The 17,259-nt window shown below is 43.9% G+C and overlaps 1 protein-coding gene across 3 annotated transcripts in view; it reads left to right on the forward strand.

Moving 5' to 3' along the window:
* Positions 1-14,060, forward strand: part of SLC11A2 (solute carrier family 11 member 2) — a 39,939-nt gene extending 25,879 nt beyond the window's left edge. For all 3 annotated transcript variants that reach the window (XM_069092547.1, XM_069092548.1, XM_069092549.1), the window contains 6 exons: positions 184-303; positions 436-585; positions 1,847-1,920; positions 4,876-5,029; positions 6,693-6,746; positions 11,961-14,060. In XM_069092547.1, the coding sequence (XP_068948648.1) occupies positions 184-303; positions 436-585; positions 1,847-1,920; positions 4,876-5,029; positions 6,693-6,746; positions 11,961-12,038 (630 nt within the window). In that variant the 3' untranslated portion in view covers positions 12,039-14,060. The remainder of the gene's footprint in view (positions 1-183; positions 304-435; positions 586-1,846; positions 1,921-4,875; positions 5,030-6,692; positions 6,747-11,960) is intronic.
* The last annotated feature ends 3,199 nt before the right edge of the window (positions 14,061-17,259 follow it).

The following is a 17,259-nucleotide window of genomic DNA, read 5'->3' on the forward strand; positions in this document are numbered from 1 at the left end:
AGAGGAAAGCTGCTTTGTTTGAATCTCTTTGAAAGTCCCTCCCCCCCAGCCTCAAACCTTGTGGGGGGGCGGGGGGGGGAACGGTACATAGCAATGACCATATAGATCAGAGGAAACCAGGACATGTTCTTGAGTGGTTGTGGAGTGATGACTAGCTTTCTTCCCTGTTTTCTCTTTCTCCAGGGAGTGGTGCTGGGGTGTTACTTTGGGCCTGCGGCGCTCTACATCTGGGCAGTGGGCATCCTGGCTGCAGGACAGAGCTCCACCATGACAGGGACCTATTCTGGCCAGTTTGTCATGGAGGTATGTGCTGTTCCTGCTGGATAGGAGGGAGGGGAAGGTAACATGGGCTCCTTGCCTCCTTCCACAGATTCCCATCTCTTTCTGCTTCAGCTGTGATGGGAGATACTTAGCTTGGCCTGTTCTCCTCCCCAGGGATTCCTGAACCTGAGGTGGTCTAGGTTTGCCCGAGTGGTCCTGACTCGTTCTATTGCTATCATTCCAACTCTGTTGGTCGCAGTCTTCCAGGATGTGGAGCATCTGACGGGCATGAATGACTTCCTGAATGTGCTGCAGAGCTTACAGGTGAGGAGGCAGCCGGCGGTGGCTTTGGCTTGTGCTCAGCCTCCCTGAAGGTGGGCGCGTAGGGGAGCCCTCCCTGTCTGGGATGCTGAGGCGGAGGAGACCAGATCCCTGTCTTCGCATGGAAAGAACTCTGTTGAGCCCTCTGGGCTTCCGTATGTGTACATGCTGCCACATAGGGTTCTTTTAAAAATGCCAAGACCTTTTGTTTTTTACATCCTCTCCATCTCCTCCTCCCTTATAACAAAGAATAGAAACAAAAACAGTTTAGCAAACAATCAAAGCCATCTGACCATGCTCCACACTCAGACATCTCTGGGCTTATTCAAGGAAAATATTGTCTAAGAAGGTATTAAATAAGCTCACTAGTATCACAGTCTGGAGGACAACCTGGCATAAACCTAGGAAAAAGCAGTCAAACACATACAAAATCTGTGTGTGGACTGACAGAGACAGCCTTGTTACCCACTATGGGGCATTTGCTGTGTGCTTAATGGGGACTGGCACGGTCAATAAGAGTGAGGCTGCTGGGGCAGAGTGGCTGCTGATCCTGCCTCATCCTCTGGCAGAGATGCTCTTCTAAGGGGAGCATGTTGCATGCCTCATGTCAGGTGAAGGCTCTGTTTTGCTCCATTGTTTTTCTTTGTCTTCTGCTCCAGGGGCTGCTTGCCTCTGGGATCAGTACAGAGATTCCTGTTGGGCTTTGAGGGCCGGCCCCTCACACTCCGACTCCAGCCTGCTTCTCTAGGATTTTGCCCATCTCCCTTATTCTGTCCCAGCTGTCCTGGTCTCCAGCCTTCCTTCTCTGGGCTTCTTCTCCCAACTCCCCTGAGCCCAGAACCCCTCATAAATGCTGCTTCCTGTAGGGGACTCAGCCTGGTCCTTCCAATTGCTCAGGCCTTTCTGGGAAGATTATTTTGTATTAAGTTTTCTTTGGACATGTTATTGCCCTCTTTGAGGGCAGACAGTTTTGTTTTCAGCTCTAGGGCCATGTTTGGCACAGAGTAGACAATTAATAAATTTGCTTCTTGAATTGAAGGAAATGTTCATTCCGCAAAGGGGTGGTTTGGAGGTGGAAAAATCTATTTACTGTAAAGATAAGGTGTGTTATGGGTAAGGCTTGGAGGAGTGGGAAGGCGGCCAGGGGATAGGGATGATTTGAGTGTGTTGTCCATCTGCTTTTGGCCTCCCAGTGCCTGTCACTTCCTCTGTGGAATGATTCATACACTTAGGACCCTTGTCTCATGAGAGTTCTCTTTTTCAGCTTCCCTTTGCCCTCATCCCTGTTCTCACGTTTACCAGTTTGCGTCCAGTGATGAATGACTTTGCCAACGCACTGTGAGTATGCCATAGATATTTACCTCTGGCTCCTCCTCAGAAGTACCAATGTCTTCTTTTAGTCCTGTTGGCTTTGAGGCATTTAAATCTTAAGATACTTCATTTGCTTCTCTGTGGGAAGCTTGTGTGAGAGTATAATGCAGAGCTTTGCTACGTTTTCAGAATAAAATGACACAGTCACAGAATTTGAGCTTGAGAAAGGACCTCAGGCCAATCTAGTCCAATGTATCTGTAAGAGGACCCCCTCCCCTAGTGGTCCCCTGAGAAGAGATTGTCTGACTTCTCTCGCCTCCCATTCCATTTTTTGTACAGCTCCAGTTGTTAGGAAGTTGTCCTTGATGTTAAGCCTACACTGGCCTAATTGCATCTCCCACACAGTGTTCTTAGTTCTATTTCAAATACTTGAAAATGGCTCTCATGCTTGCCTTCTTTTCTGTATGCTTCACATGCCTGTTTCCTTCAGTTTTTATCTCCCCCTAAACTTAAACTCTGTGATTGCTCTGCAGTCAGTGGGCTTTCCCATTTATAAGAGCAGAGCTGGGACGGTCCCTAGACAGCCTCAGATTCAGTGCCCTTGTTTTTATGGAGGGAACTGAGAGGGGAAGTGACCTGTCCAGTGAGTTAGTGGCAGAGAGAACCAGTCTGGCATTTAGATTTCATTTCATTTCATTAGATTTCTGACTCCCAAGTCCAGTACTCTTTCTGCCATAGCTGCCATAGCAGATTGAGCCTACTACTGGGTTTGGTTACCATGACTTTTTTTTTTTAAAGCAATTGGGGTTAAGTAACTTGCTCAAGGTTACATGGCCAGTTATTTCTGGGTGGGTGCTAAGTGTCTGAGCCCAGATTCGATCCCCAGGTCATCCCAACACTGGAGTCGGTGCTCTTACTCGCTGAGCCACCTGGCCGCCCCTAAGCAATTGGGGTTAAGTAACTTGCTCAAGGTTACATGGCCAGGTGTTTCTGGGTGGATGCTAAGTGTCTGAGCCCAGATTCGATCCCCAGGTCATCCCGACACTGGGGCCGGAGCTCTTACTCGCTGTGCTACCTGGCCGCCCCCATGACTTCTTTCTGGTGTCTATAAATCATTTCTTTCCTAACCTCACCACCCAGCTTGACCAGTAGAAAAGGTCCTTCTTTCTCCCTGAAAAGAGCACACAGCCTTTTAGGTTTCTTAAGAATTCTGCTGCGCTCCAGGGAAACATGCAAAAGCACACAATGTCAAAGGGGAAGATGATGAAGTTGATGCAGTTTTCAGGATTCCTAGTTTTCCACCTACACTTGCCAGGAATTAGGCCATACTCTTTCATCATGCTTTTGTCAGCTGACAGTTCCATCTCGCCTAAGATGTTAGATTGGTTCTTGAATTGTCTACGATGGAATTAGTTTGGCAAAACTAAAACCTTCTAGAGGCTGTTCCCCATACCTGTACCTTCACAGGTAATCTCTTCCTTTCCTGCCTCCAGTGGGGCAATTAGCATCCTGAGGTCACTTGGAGTAGGTATACCTAAGAGAGGCCTGGGGTTTCAGAGGAGCCTGGGGAAGAAGTGAGCCTGGGCTCTAGGGTGAAAGGCACTAGGTGAGCACCTTGGACTTGTTCTACAGAGTAGTGGTCAATTACTGGGTGATTAGAAGGAACAGAGAGTGATACCCCCACAAGGTGGGTTTGGTCTGGTGAAGAACCCAGACTAAGATGTGATCTCAAATAGCCAAAGGCTGTCAGGTGAAAGGGATGTGTTACTTGGCTCCAGAAAGGAGAGTGGAGAATTGTACTGAGAGTCTCAGCACTCTTACTGTAGTTAGCTCTGTTCTAGGTCATGGTGGAAGGTGATAGCATGAATTATTCAAACTTAGGCATCTGGACAAGTATCTATTAAGTGTCTGCTATGGGTCAGGCCCTGGCTTGGGAGTGCTGTGGGTACAAAAGCAGAAGTAAAACAATTCCTGCCCTCGAGAGCCTTATATTTATATTTATAGAGAGAGGTATATAGAAAATGGACACAAGATAGTGGGAAGGGAGCTGGGAAGACCAAGGCCTCATGCAGAACGTGGAGCTGAGCTGAGTCTGGAAGCAGACCAAGGGATTCTCAGAAGCAGAGGGAAGGAGGTAGGTAGGGTGTCCCGAGCTGGACAGAGGTGGGACGTGGAGTATACTGTTCTGGCTGGGCCCTAGGTTTTGTGGAGTAATATGTGATAAAATTGAAAAGGTGAGTTGGGGCAGGGTCTTGGGGAGCTTTGACTGTCCAAAGTTTGTGTTTGGTCCCGGAGGTTCTAGGGAACCACTGGAGTTGGCTAAGTAGAAGGGAGTGAGGCTGCTATGTGAAGGCTGGGCTGTGGTGGGGAGCCTTTGGGGCAGGGTGAGCTGTCACTAGAGTCCAGGGCTGAGTCATTCCCCTCTAGTTTTGTCATGTCATGTGAGGGCTTCATGTCAGAGGCATCTCTTTAATTCTAGCTTAGAACAGATTGAGTTAATGTTTCCTGACTGAGTGTGGATGGAGTGGTGATTTATTTGTTCAAGGGTCATTCTGGGTAGTGAAAGGAAATGCATCCCAGACTAAATACCAAAGGTAATGTCCACCCAGGTAATCTGGAGTTACAATTTAGACTTTTTTAGTTGAGTCGTTTCTCCTGTGACTGGCACTTAAGTATTGCAGGGTATTTCTCTATTTGAGGTCATCCCTCACATGCTCCACAGTCACTGGGTAATTTAGGGCATGTTGAGAATAATTACAGCTTGCTTTGTAATCCCTGTCACCCTTCTCGCTTGCCTTTTCTAATTTTGAATTTGAAAAATCTTTATCTTTTCTCTGTGAAGCCTTCAGTCATTTTATTGGCCATGAAACACTACGTACATTTGATTTGTAACAATTTTCCCTCAGTTTTGGAAACTTGCAGGTCATTGACTAGGATGAGACAACCATTTCTTCAGTGACTTTAACCATCTCTTTTTTGCAGGGGCTGGAGGATCGCAGGTGGGATCCTCGTTTTTCTTATCTGTGGCATCAACATGTACTTTGTGGTTGTCTATGTTCAAGACCTGGGGAACGTGGCACTGTATGTGGTGGCTGCTGTAGTCTCTGTGGCCTATCTTTGTTTTGTGTTTTACCTGGTGAGTGATTTCTATTGAGTGCTTGGGGAAAGAGCCACACATACCAGGGTCATGGAGGCTCCTGGTGTATGTTGGTAGATGCATCTAAAGTTTAAAAATGGAAAGAATGACAGTGTTGCATATGTTGCTTAATCTCCCAGTCCCTTAGCAAGATTTACAGGAAACTGAAGATCAACCATCTGTAAAAATATTTTCCCTGAAATTCTACCTTGGTTCCTAAGACCTGCTCCTTCTAGCCTTTTCCTCGTGGTTTCCTTTCTGCCTCCCATCAGAGACTAACAGCCCCCCAAGTGCAAGAGCCCAAGAGTTTTATGGAAATCCATTCTATCGGGTTAAAAAAAGAAGCCGCAGACAGGGTCTTCTGGCCACTTCCCTTCAGAATTCCACCCTCTAGTCCATTATCTTCCCAGGTTTACCTGGAGTCTGGCAGTAAGAGCACAGCCTCCCTGCCCATTCCCATTGTCCCATAATGACTTTCCCAAGGCAAGCGGTATTTTATCGGGGGCCATTCCTGGATAGAGTTCAAGAGACCCATGACCTTTTCACTAACTTGTAATTGAAATTTGGCATTTTCTTCAGTTATGAATATAAGCAATACATGTTATTTTGAGAAGCATTCCATAGGCTTCAGCAGACAAGGGCCTTTGTGGCCCAAAAAGGGTTAAAGACCCTGCCCAAAATGAACCTTTTCAACATTCCATTCTCATGTGTAGCCTCTAGGGCTACCCCTTCCAAAAATGCTCCTGACCTCTTGACTGGGCCTGGCTTCTTATTGCAGCCAGAAATAAGTTCAGTCCCTGGACTGACACAGTCACCAAGCCTATAGGCTTCAGATTAGTCCAGGAAAGCAGGTCAATGGCTTCTCTCCATCCCAAACTGAATGATTGCCTGTTGGAGGTTAGAGATTAGCTCCAGAAGAGAAGGGTGCCTGGACCATCTGTCCATTTTTCTGGAATCGCCCTGCTTGAATACTTGCCTTCTCTCCTGGCTCCACCCCGCCCCAAAGAACCAGCAGTTCTGGGGCAAACTGAAGCCAAAGGAGTGGTTGTTTTTTATTTTTTGTATTGAATGCCAGAGTCCTTGTGAAACTCTGCAGTAATTTGCTTCAAAGTAAATAAGTAGTCCTTATCAGGCACAGCTCTGAAAATGGTTCCTGGGGGAAGACTGTCCTCCTTGAATAGTCCTTGGGGAGATAAGGAGATACATATGTACATGTGTAACTATGCATGAAGCACATACCAAATAGATGAGGGAGGTAGAGACAGGTTGTCTACCTAAGAACAGTCCAGATCCCAAACAGCTCCCCCATAAAGCCTGGGCCCTTAGGTTTAACTGGCTCATGGCCTGCTGTTCATCCTTATCTGTAGCTAATGGAGGCAACTGCAGAAGTCAGCTTTTCACCCCCACTATCCCCCCCTAGGTCCTAGGCACCCTGGTATGTCTGATGGGGGAGACCAGATACACACCTGGGCAGACTTTATCGGGGCTGGGTGGCAGTTAGGGGGGAAGGTGACTGCATTGGGAGGGAAGGAGCGAGAGGCTTGTGCTAGCAGGGGTGGGAGGGGGTATGTATGGGTTTGACTTGGATCTGGGAACCTGTGGGAAACAGCAGTGTGGGCGGGGGCCGGGCAGGAGTGAGTGACAGTCGTGTCTTCTCTTTCAGGGTTGGCAGTGTTTGATTGCTTTGGGTTTGTCCTTCATGGAATGTGGACAGAGGGTAAGCATCAGTAAAGCCCTGCTGACTGAAGAACCCGCTGGCCACGGCCACGGCCACGGCTACACTAGCTGAGCACCGGGTTAGCCTGTCTGTTCTCCGAGGGTAGCCATCAGAGCCAGTGTGTTTCTATGGTTTACTGTGTGAACTTAGCTACATGTATGTGCCATTGCACAAACCTCCGGGGTCCCCTTGTGTTTTCTAAGGTCCACTGTGTGTTTTGGGGTGATTGTCCTGCAAAGGTGTTAAAAAGTATGGAATCCTTTTTGTTTTTTGCTTGCCTTGTGACCTTCCCCTTTTGAACTGTGGGTGTCATCTGGGTGGGGGATTTAGATGAGTGCTTCAAAATGCTGACTTGCTGCTATTATGGAAATACTCAACTACTGTCCCAACATTAAGCTACAGAATAGTCACCTTGGGTAGAGCCAGAAGCCCTTGACTTTGTTCTCAGGCTCTATATTTAGGTGCCCCTTTACTGTGAAACCCTTTCATTTTCTGATTTTTAATTATATATATATATATGTGTGTGTGTGTGTACATAAAAAATAGAAACCGTGACCAGAGGTGCTTGGAGCTATTCCATACTTTACTAGATGCGAAGGTCAGAAAATTGTGCCTCACACTTGTACACATAGAAAGCAGAGCAAGGGTAAGCAGGATCAGACTTCTCATCCTGTCATCGCTTTGACTCTCTTAATAGATGACAGGTAGGAATGAGGAAACATTTGCACATTTCTTTGTATTTATAAACTTGAGATAGCTTCCCATTTTGGGAGGATTCTGATTTGATAACTCCCATGTGAAACCAGGGTTATTACAAGGCAGTTCATTCACACTTACTTGGCACCTGAAAGGGGGTGGGAATGGGGTCTGACTCTGACAGTATTCACAGCTGTTGATGCTGTGGTGGTGATGAATGTTAGCGGTGGTCTCATCAACTTGGCAGACCAAGGAAGGCTCTTTTAAAAATAAATGTAATTTTTTTTCAATGAATAAAAATCAGCTTTCCCCCACCTCCTCCCCCAAAATAATTCCTTATAATACACATGTAGTCGAAATAAATTCCCACATTGGCTATTCCAAAAAAATAAATATTTCCTTCTGCTCCCTGGGTTAGAAGGAGATTCTTGAGAGAGCACAGGTCATTCTGCCATCAGCCTTGGACCTTTGCAGTGACTGGGGAGGACTGGCCCGGCCACTTCCTCACTTCGTCACATGTGTTGCCATAAAGCACAAGGAGAGAAGGACAAGCACGAATGCCCCACACCGTTACATGACCCCCAGTCAGGCACTTTGGCTCATTTTCCTTGCTTGAGAGCTCTGTCTGTCTCTAGCATCCTTTTTAGCGGTTAGAAAAGCTTTGGCCACAGATTAGAGGCCGGTTGCATCTGGTTGACAGAGTTTTCTCTCCAGATCCCTGCTTGGCTTAGGATCTGCCCTTGTTTGAGTCCAGACAGCATCATTCTGATATTTTGCATATTGCAGTAGGTACAGATTAGATGGGTATCACTCATGTGATACTCATACAGTTAGAACACTAAAAAGAGCCCAGTACGGTCATGGATGCTGTGTACAAGCTTCTGGGAACAGCCCAGGTTTTCCAGTCATGTAGCATATTGCCCCCCACCCCTCCATCCTCCCAAACTGATCCCCACTGCAGTTCTGGGGGCACCAGCAACAGGGCTGCGGTTGGTGGCTGTTGGGAGGGAGGTCCTGGGGAGGGGACGGTTTTCTTGGGATGGTACAGTGAGCCATCAGCTCCTTGAATATGCAGTGCTAGCCACCGACATTAAGGAGCCCAAATCAAAGCTGCTGGTAATGAAGTAGAACAAACTCTTTTATAAAAAGTCAGATTTTTGATGGATAGAAAACTCACTCCCAACTTAATGAGAAAAACTCTCATTCCCAAGCTATATACACATTTAGGTCACATCTTCCCAAACCACCATGCAAGCCACATTTTAATTGATGTGTATTTAGGGGAAGAACAGTTGCAGTTCATGTATTTGAGCCATTGTATAAGCCTTTTGCAGACCAAGACTGTTTGATTTTTGTCTTTGTACCCCCAGCACCTTGTATGGTGCCTTAATAAATGCTCTTGTGTTCAATGATGGTCCCCCCCAGTGTATCTGAACACTCTTGTCCTGTGGTCCATGATGAGGGAGACTGTCTGAGAACAGTTCTGTGGGATTTCTTGTGGGTTTAGGAGGCCCCTGGTAGTTAGTTTTCTTTGTAAAACTCGGTAATTTTATTGACCATGAAAAATTATGTAAATTTGATTTGTAATTAAATTTTTTTTCCAGTTTGGTTTCTTGGGTATTTTTTTCCACCATGACAATTTATTAAGAGGCCTTAGTGATTCCACATTGGTAGACATGCTTTAACTTCAATTATTTATTATCCAAAATAAAGCTCTCGCCTTTATTTAGAACTGGTAGAGAAACCTGGCCTATCAAATCTAGAGAAGGAGCCGTTTGCAGTCATCACCTGACCAGCCAGGTTGAACTTACAGATCATTGGCTAGTTGTGTTAAAACACTCAGATCTTTTATTTCACTACATAAAGTGAAGGCTTTCCCTGCCATGCACTGAGTCCTCTTTTTTGTATCAACATGAAGAACTACATAGGCATTTTAACCCTATAAAAGATGTCAGTGAAAAGAGCAAAGAATTTTTTAAAATGTATAAAGAATCTGATCTCTTAAGTGTGAGTTCTTACAGAAATCTGACACAAATAGAATTCACTATTTCCATGTAGGATTCAGTGTGACAGTGGAGAAAACACTAATGTTGGAATTCAAACACCAGGGTTCAAATCCCAGTCCTAATTATTTCCTAGCTGTGTGTGATCTGGGCAGGTTCCCTCCACTTGCACCTAAGGGTGGCCTCACTTCCTTTGCTGTAAGACTGAGATAATCCTTAGCCTATCCACAGGGTGGTTGTGGGGCAAGTGCGTGATGAGCTCAATGTTCTGAGAAAGCCCAGGATCTTGAATCACAGGACCCAGTCCTCTACCTCATATGTCTCCTACTTATGTGACCTTGGACACTGTGGGCCTCACAATAAAGGGCATTGCCCTGCTCAAAGGTCCCTGCCGATTCTAATCTGATCACACTTTCAGTAAGACACAAACATAGGTGCTCTGACAGGAAATTTAAAACTCCGTTGGGTCGTCAGCGGAAGCTCCATTTTTCCCTTTGTGTCAGTGGCCCACCAATATATCCTGCTTTTCTCACGATAACTGAGTATTAACAAATGACCCCATAGGAGAGACCCTCAGGAAAATTCATTCCTTCCTCCCCACCTGACCTGTGGTTTGAGTGAGGCTCCTAATAAGCAAACGTTCCATTAAAAACTCATCAAATTAACAGAAAATTTAGGCTTGAAACGTTTTGTGGGGTGGTTCCCAGTACAATGCCCTCCACCCCTTGTTCCCCAGCTGCTTGAAAGGGTTAGAGCGCAGGGTTGGGGAGTGTTGTCTCCCGTCTTCACCCGTGAAAATGTCAGTGAAGTGCAGGCTTGCACCTTGATTTCAGAACACTCTGCTGTGCAAAGGCATAAACAGACTTGGAATTTTTTTAAAAGCTTTTTCGGAGGGCAATTGGAGTTAAGTGACTTGCCCAAAGTGACACGGCTAGTTTTGTGTTAAGTGTCTGAGGCCGCATTTGAACTCAGGTCCTCCTGACTCCAGAGCCAGTGCTCTATTCACTGCCACTTAGCCACCCCAATAACTGCAATTTTGAAAGTGCTTTACAAAACATTTCTTATACTTGGAGGTAGGCAAGTGTGTATGATAGTTGAAGTTAAGGCTCAGAAGGAACCTAGATCATACAGGGGCATAGTTCAACTGAACTGGGTCTCAGTCCAAGTCAGAACTTGTTTCATTTCACCCCTGGGGCCTTCGTTATCACACACTGGACTAGTTGCTTTATGTCATGGCTAATGGGAAGCACCCACCAATAGAGCTGGATGTGGTGTCAGTCCAAATACAGCCTCCAGCACAACAACTAAACACTTATTCTCTGAGATCCAGATTCCTCACTAATAATAAAGTGGGGAAATAGTGCAGCCACCCCCCAAGGGTGAACTGAGATGTGAGGAATGCTTTGCAAACTTGAAAGTATAAAGAATGAGTCTTAACACATTCTCCCAGGTGCTACTTGATACTGGGCATGCTCACTTTCCAATAATGGAGTCCATGGGCTAAATGTCCCCCTTGACCCTATCAAGGATAGGGTTATTGAGCCAGTGTAATTAACGTCGGTGCCTGACAAAGTGTCCTACCCCCCAACACAGACTGAGACATCCTACCATAGACTATTCACATAAGGAATTCCTCTAGCATATTCCTGCAAAAAAGATACTGCATTCCATATACAACATGAATTCACATTGAACTTGCAACCTGTTTCAACCACAATACCTTGACCTGATCACCAACATCTAAATGTCCTAGTACAGACCACCAAGTTTTCTACAGCCCTTAGCACCCCTGGCAATATCATCAACTATCAACAAGGATAGGAAAAAGAAAAACAAAGAGAAGGGGGGAGGTAGGCGAAGAAGGATTTGATAGGGGATAAAAACATACCCAAGCCAATGGTTACCTTTCTGTGTGACCATGAGCTCTCTCATACTTGGCCTCCCTGTGGGTTACCCAAATGATCCATCGAGGCTTCATCTTAAAAAGAAACATGGATGAGACCAGCAGTAGGCAGGCTTCAAGGTTTCCCCTTTGCAGGATTTGGTTTCTTTGAATAGAATCTGCACAGTAACAGGACTAGAACCACAGGGCATCAGGAGAATGCTTCAGACATTCATTCTGCCAATAGCATTTCAAACCCAGCTATCTTCGCTCATGTGAGGCAGTGGGATGCTTCGCTCAGGGAAGGCTGTGTTTAAAGTCAGCAAGACCCCAGTCTCCGTCTTGCTGCTGAAACTAGGGAAGTCACTTTCCTCATCTGTAAAATGGGAAGGGTTGGACTTGACCTCTAAAATCGCTTTCAACTGTAAATAAGTGTGTTTTTACCTATATGTTCACACATTGGGAAACTTTCCTCTCTCCAAAACTCATTGGGACGGACTCAGCGAGGCAGTCCTAGAAAAGGAAGGACGAGGCTGATTCATTGAGAGTAGTCGTTTTAGTAAGTTTCACATTCAGGGTGATATCTGGCACTGGAAAATATCTCTGACCCCTCTTTTGTCTCTTTGCCTTTAGTACCACCTGGGACTGACTTCTCATCCTGAACTCTTCCTCCTGAACAACGTCGACACTGATTCCATCCTCTCTAGATGATGGTCTCAAGAGATTATGGAAATAGTATTTTCAAAAACCCTTATGCCAAGTGATGTAATAACTTTGTTAGTTCAGAGGTGAGTTTTGTTCAAAGAGCTTGAACAAAAATCAGAGATTTCCTTATGGGAAGGCTATTAAAAGCTGTAAGTAGAGGGCAGAGAACCACCCACCTTGTAAAGGTGTAAACAGTCATGGGAGAGCCAGAGTCAAATGACTGGCAGATTTTGGCCCCACGCCCTATGGGCTTGTGTTGTAATTTCTGGCATTTTTTTTGAAGTTGTAATTTATATAATTATATATAAAAATATAAATATTTGGGTGGGATTTTAAAAATTTTATATAAATTCATGACTTTAGTTTTTAAAACCTTATTTGAGCTCAGAGAAGTCAGATTACATTCAAATCTCTGGATGAAAGATGAAAAAGGAGAATTAATGGGGATTATAAAAGCTGGATTGGTCAAACCAAATCTCCTTTAAAATAATGCTTCATATTAGAAGTCAAAGTTATACTTAAATTGACTGGTTAAAGACCAGATCATATACTTGATGTTTGAAAAAATATTGCCTAATAGCCAGCATTTCTTTTTTCCAAAGAATGTCTACTACTTCTTGCCTGTGAAATTTAGGCTTTAAACTAGAAGACAGCATAGTGTTTGCTGAGGTCTTTAATTCACTACTTCCAAATGTTACCTCCTAGGTAACCATCATTAGTCTTTTTTCAAGTTTCTGGTCAAAAGTCAAAAGCCTTAAACTTTTTAACTTGCAAAGGAAGTTTCTGCTGTTCTTTGGACCTGCCTACCTTTTGAGATATTTTTACTTCTTCGTTTAAACACTCCATTACAGGTCTAAAGGTCAGCTTCCTGTGACTATTGGTATTTATTTTACCAAGTGCTAGGCATGATTGAGATTTCTGGGCATTGTGACATATTGGACATGATGGTGACCTGGAAATTGGGAGGCTTGGTTTTAGCCACAACTCACTTATTTTTGTGATTTTTACACCTCTGACTTAGTTTCTTCATCTAGAAAATGAAAGACTTGAATTAGATCATCTTTCTATCTCTCACATTCTCTGATTCTGTAATTATCACTCCAGCCACCTGAAAACTCCAGGCCAATCTGCTACCCCTTGACACAGAAGATTATCTTATCTCACCCAAGCCCCATTCAAAAATTTACATTTCAAGTCAACATGTTTTTAAAGCATTGTCTAAATTTATTCACAATTTACTTTGTAAACCGAAGAGCCTGGGCTCTCCCTCTCAGGATTGTAGCTTGAACCTTATTTTAAGCTTGAGCATTCCTTCACACATTAGGAATTCCAGGAATTCTTGAGTATTTGTAGCATACTGGTTTTTTTTCTGCAGTAGAAGTGGGGTGGGGAAATGAGGTTGAAATTTATTAAGTGTTTGAACCCCTTAAGTCAAGAAGTCTTCTTTCATTCTGTAAAATATGTATTAAATGCCTGTTGTGTTTCCATGAACCCATTAAGCCTGGGGGTGAGCCATAAGATGGGGTCTCTGCTCTCAAGGAGTTTCCAGTCATAATGTAAATTTGACTCTGAATTGGTCCCTTTGAACTCAGAGTTCCTTTATGACAATTTAAGCACTTTTGTTAACTTTTGAAAACCTTCGATCCAGGTTGTTCACTTTCATAAATGCTCATGCTTCCTTTGTTAAGTTGGTCTCTTGGTCATTTCACTACTTAGCCAAAGAGTGGTTAGAGAGAAATATGAGAAGGGGAATATCAAAACGACGAGGCTTCCCATTTGTGGCTCTTATAATTAGTTCTCCAAAATAGAGCCTAAGGAGTTCCGCCAGTTTCCACTGGGGTGGATAATTAAGAATAAGGATGCTTCAGTGCTATACCTCTCACTTTACATAATGACTGAATTCCTTGTTAGGGCATTTTTGTAAACCAAATCATTTCAAATGCTCTGGAAGGGACCTTCCAGCCCTTGCAGAATCTCTACAAAGTCTGTGACTGGCATCCTGAAATAAATTTACTACTTCCAAAGGCATCTTGTTTCATTTTTGGACAACCTTAGTTGCTAAGATCTTCTTTATTTTAAACTGAAAGCTGCTTTCCTGCCCACTAGAGGCAAATCTGATTTTTCTTTCACATGACAGCCCCTTAAATACAACCACGGATCACGAATCAACAAACGTTGATTTAAGGGTTTACCTTCTCGGAGACACAATCCTAAAGACAAAAGTGGAACAACAGCCCTTGCCCTGAAGGAGCTTACATTTCTAATGGGTGATGAAACACTTACACATATTCTAACCCTAATTCCAACTCTAACCTTAACCCTCATCCTGTTCTGTACATACAGAATATATGTAAAATGAATTCAAGCTAATTTGGGGAGGGGGCTGATGGGATCAGGAAAGGCTTCATGAAGAAGGTACCTCTTGAGCTGAATCACCTGGTATCCCAAGAGGCAGAGATTGAGGAGGGGATGCGTTTTAGTTGTTGGAGAAAGCTAGTGTAAAAGTGTGGCTTTGGGAAATGGAATATATCATGTGTTTGTCAGTCAACAAGTAATTTATTGAATCCCTACTATGTGCCAGGTACCGTGGTAAACACAGAGGACACCAAAAAAAGTAAAAGACAATCTGTCCTCAAGGGCTTCACAACTTAATGGGGGAGACAACAGGCAAACAAACAAGATATTTATAAGATAAATGGGAGGCAAAACAGCAGAGAGGAGGTGCTAGAATTAAGTAGGGATTGAAAAAGCTTCCTTGCATATGGTGAGATTTTCGCTGAGACTCGAAGGCAGCCTGGGAAGTCAGGAGGCAAAGATTCAGGGGGAGAGAGTTCCAGGCAAGGGAGACAGCCAGTGAAAATGCCCAGAGTTGGGTGATGGAGGGTCCAGTGTGGGCAACAGCGATGTCCATGGAGTGTAGAATGTTGCTAGGCTACTGTGGCCGGGATGCAAGTGTGAGGAGGAGAGAAAAGGGGAAGAAGACTGGACAGGTAAGAAGGAGCTTGAAATATCAGAGAAGTTTATGTGGGATCCTCAAGGCAAAAGGGAGTCATTGGGATTTGTTGAGGATCAAACCAGTGATTTCCTAATACTCATTCCCTAATTTATGATTCATGTAAATATGAGTTTCCCTATGTCAGGTTTTCTTAAAGCAGGGTACAGCCTGCATCTGATGTTCAGTAGCCAGGACATGCCTCGCAGTGTATTATGGGGTAGTGGGCATCATTCAAATCCTTTCCCAGGACTTGTCATAGTCAATGAAGAACATACTAAAATGGGATTAAACATCAGATGATGGTGAATGAGTTGTGCATGTGTATAAAAATCTCTCCAGTAACTCATATCCAAAGCCTAATTCACATGTGGGAAATAATTTAATAATGTATCAAGTGTAAAAGGGTTATGTGGATGTTTTTGACTTTCAAAAACTATGCACAAAAAAGGATCAACCAAGCATTGAAACTGTGATCCGGAAGTGTTTTTCAGTTTTGCAAATATCACCTGTTCTCCAGGTTCCTCTGCACTGACACTTCAACTGGCCGAGGATTTGACATTGAAAAACAAATATCCTCCCAACAGTATGACTTTTCCAAGTATGATTTTTTTTTTAATTTTAAAAAAAAATTTTTTTTTTGCTTTTTGGAGGACAATTGCAGTTGTGATTTGCCTAAGGTCACATGGCTAGTAAGTGTTAAGTGTTTGAGGTCAAATTTGAACTCAGGTCCTCCTGACTCTAGGGCCAGTGCTCTATTCACTGTGCCACCTAGCTGCCCTGCCAAGTATGATTTTACAGCTGAATTTTAACACAGTTTGCTACCGTGTTTCCCTGATAATAAGACCTATCCCGAAAATAAGCCCTCCCCTTACTGTGTAAGATTCCTCTAAAATAAGCCCTCCCCCGAAAATAAGCCCTATTGAGATTGCTACTGTAGTGAAGGTGATCCCCTGCGCTACACGCTACATTACGGTACCCTCTGTATGCACCGTTCCCCCCCTTCTCCCCCCCCCGCTGTGAAACGCACGCCGCGCTCCGAGCTGCATCCAATCAGAGCTGCAGCAGTGAGCGCGTCATCCTGTTCTTCCCCAGTGATTTGCTTATTGAATAAAGGTACATTTTTTTGTTCACATTTACCTGTTTATTAAAATTGCTGTCAATGTTCATTAAAATAAGCCCTCCCCTGAAAATAAGCCCTCTGGTGTTTTTCTGTCCAAAAAAATAATGAGACAGTGTCTTATTATCGGGGAAACACGGTAGTTCTCCTGTATTTCCAATATCTTCTATTGAAACAACTTGCCGCTTCTCTTCGGTTGTGTCTGAGTCTTCATGAACCCACTTGGGGTTTTCTTGGCAAAGATACAGGAATGATTTGCCATTTCCTTTTTCAGCTTATTTTTACAGATGAGGGAACTGAGGCAAACAGGGTTAATTAAGTGACTTGCCCTGAGTCACATAGCTAGTGAATGTCTGAGGCCAGATTTAAATTCTGGAAGATTCCAAGGACGGTGTTCTATCCACTTAGCTGTGTACTGAAACAACTTATTCTGCTTTCAATGACCAAAAAAATCCATAAAGAAATTATGGTTGCTCCTCTTAAAACATGAAGGCTTACCTGGGGTCCATAGACTTGTTTTAAAAATATATTTTAAAAAATATTTTGATAATTGTATTTCAATATAATTGGTTTCCTTTGTAATCCAGTGTATTTTATTTTAGACTTAGAATTAGGAAGAGATTCTGGAACCTTATTGGATTTATTGTGCCAAAAATATTTACAAAATCTTAGCAATCTAGCCATGCACACATCTATCTGTCTTTCTGTCTGTCTGTCTATCTTTAAGACATTGCATCCCTACTGAGAGAGTTGCTTGTGATTCATCATCTTTTATTAATTGCACCTTTTTTTTTCTTGAGTGTTCTCAAAGGAGCCATTTATTTCTGAATGCCACTGAGGCTCACCCCGGTCTCTGGCAAACATGAGCTGGGGCTTGGTGTGTTTACTCTTAGGGACTTAAAGGGGTTGGTTACATTTCACAATTGCTGCCCAGAGGATGGAGGCTCTATTCTCTAGTGATGTCATAGCTGTGTTTGTGCAGTTAAGTCTTAATTACCTGGAATAATGGGGGGAAGGAACATAGAATATGGACCAAAGCAATTGATGTGACTCTGGAATGCAGAACACCTTTCCTTCCTTCCTTCCTTCCTTCCTTCCTTCCTTCCTTCCTTCCT

The sequence above is a fragment of the Petaurus breviceps genome, unplaced genomic scaffold (assembly GCF_028583685.1).
Source record: "Petaurus breviceps papuanus isolate PSGF00001 unplaced genomic scaffold, PetGlider_PUasm1.0 191, whole genome shotgun sequence".
In the NCBI taxonomy this organism is placed as follows: domain Eukaryota; kingdom Metazoa; phylum Chordata; class Mammalia; order Diprotodontia; family Petauridae; genus Petaurus; species Petaurus breviceps.